At 35.3% G+C, this 1,418-nt stretch overlaps 1 protein-coding gene across 1 annotated transcript in view; it reads left to right on the top strand.

Moving 5' to 3' along the window:
* The window catches only part of ANKRD26 (ankyrin repeat domain 26), a 147,582-nt gene that overhangs the window by 44,800 nt on the left and 101,364 nt on the right, over positions 1–1,418 (top strand). The window contains exon 11 of the mRNA XM_019509242.1: positions 755–815. Within this exon, the coding sequence (XP_019364787.1) occupies positions 755–815 (61 nt within the window). The remainder of the gene's footprint in view (positions 1–754; positions 816–1,418) is intronic.

Genomic DNA, 1,418 nt, shown 5'->3' with positions numbered 1-1,418 from the left:
CAGTTTCATGCTTCCCCATTGTAGCCTATGGGTGAAATGTCGAAACAGTTTCAACGAAATGAAACTCAAAATGAAACAGTGTTCCATCAAAACGGAAGTCAAAGCAGAACAGTGCTATTTCGCACAGCCCTAATATGTACATATGTATGAGATGCAAATCTATCTTAGATAGATTTGCATCTCATACATATTCCATAACTCAGCTTTCCTTGGTACTGTGGGACTCCGTAGAGGTAAAAGAAACAGCTGAGCTCCCATAAATCTCAGACCAAAGGGGCTTGATTTTCATACTGTTTTCTTGCTTTTTCTATGTAAAAAATAAGCTATACATCTTCCTATCATACAGGAATTTTATTGGTATCCAATAGTGAATTGTGCCATATTGACTAGTCTTCTGGCCATCTCTAGTGAATCTGTCAGATATTTAAGGTACATGTACATAAAGTTGAAAATAAACATTCCTAATATCTTCTTAATTTTAACATTAAGGAATATTGCTAACAGATAAAAATGGAATTATTTAGAGGCATGGTACATTTTAAAATATTTTTGTCAACTGTAGATGGGTTTAATTTTAAGGTAAAAAGCCTTACTGATTGATTTCAGTGAGAGTGCTGACTGAGTTAGGACTACAGGATGGAGCCATCTAGCATTTTGAGAGTCTCCTAAATTTATTGTTATTTGATATAAATAAAGTAGTTTTTACTGTCTGTGTTATAATGTTATTCTGCTGAAAGTCATTTTTTGATTACAGAAACAGCCGAAACCAAACTTGAGTCTGCTTTTGAGTGCTTCCCAGAAATTCAAGGAAAACAGTAAGCAATTGTGAAAAAAAATTTCAATTACTGTGTTACATGTTGATGTGAAAATAGATTTATTATGAATTACTCTTTTCCTTATGAGTATATTTTCTTTTTCTTTTTACTGTAGTAGATGAGAAAAGTAGCATTATGAGAACAGAGCATGTAGCCATTTCACTGCAAAATAAATCAGATTGTGAAGCTGAAGAGGTCACTGAATCCCCTCCTAAGCCTTTGTCCCAAGTCAAGTCCTTCCCTCATCCCATCCATCCCTCACCCGGCTCCTTTTCAAAACGTTCCCAGATGGCTCCTCCTCTTCTGGGCTTCACACAGGTAAACTTTCTGTTATTTTTTTTTATAAAGGTAACGTTTTTGTTCATATGTTGTTTTTGCTTTTTCACACTTTATGGTTTTCTGAAGATGGTGAGGATACTAAAATGGAAGGTCCTCAGTCATCAAAACAAAATCTCAAACAAGTAGATACAAAGGACAAGAAAGAAGGTAAAAAACTGAGAGATCAAGAAAGTTCAGATGCAAGCAATCAGGAGGAAGGAGAATTAGAAGAGGAGGAGGAAGATGAAGAAGAAGATGGAGAAGATGATGATGAGGAAGAGGAGG

This window comes from Gavialis gangeticus, unplaced genomic scaffold (genome assembly GCF_001723915.1).
Source record: "Gavialis gangeticus isolate Ggan-Ray unplaced genomic scaffold, GavGan_comp1, whole genome shotgun sequence".
Lineage (NCBI taxonomy): Eukaryota > Metazoa > Chordata > Crocodylia > Gavialidae > Gavialis > Gavialis gangeticus.
Note: the sequence above shows the minus strand (reverse complement) of the source record. Positions and strands in the feature narration are given on the sequence as shown.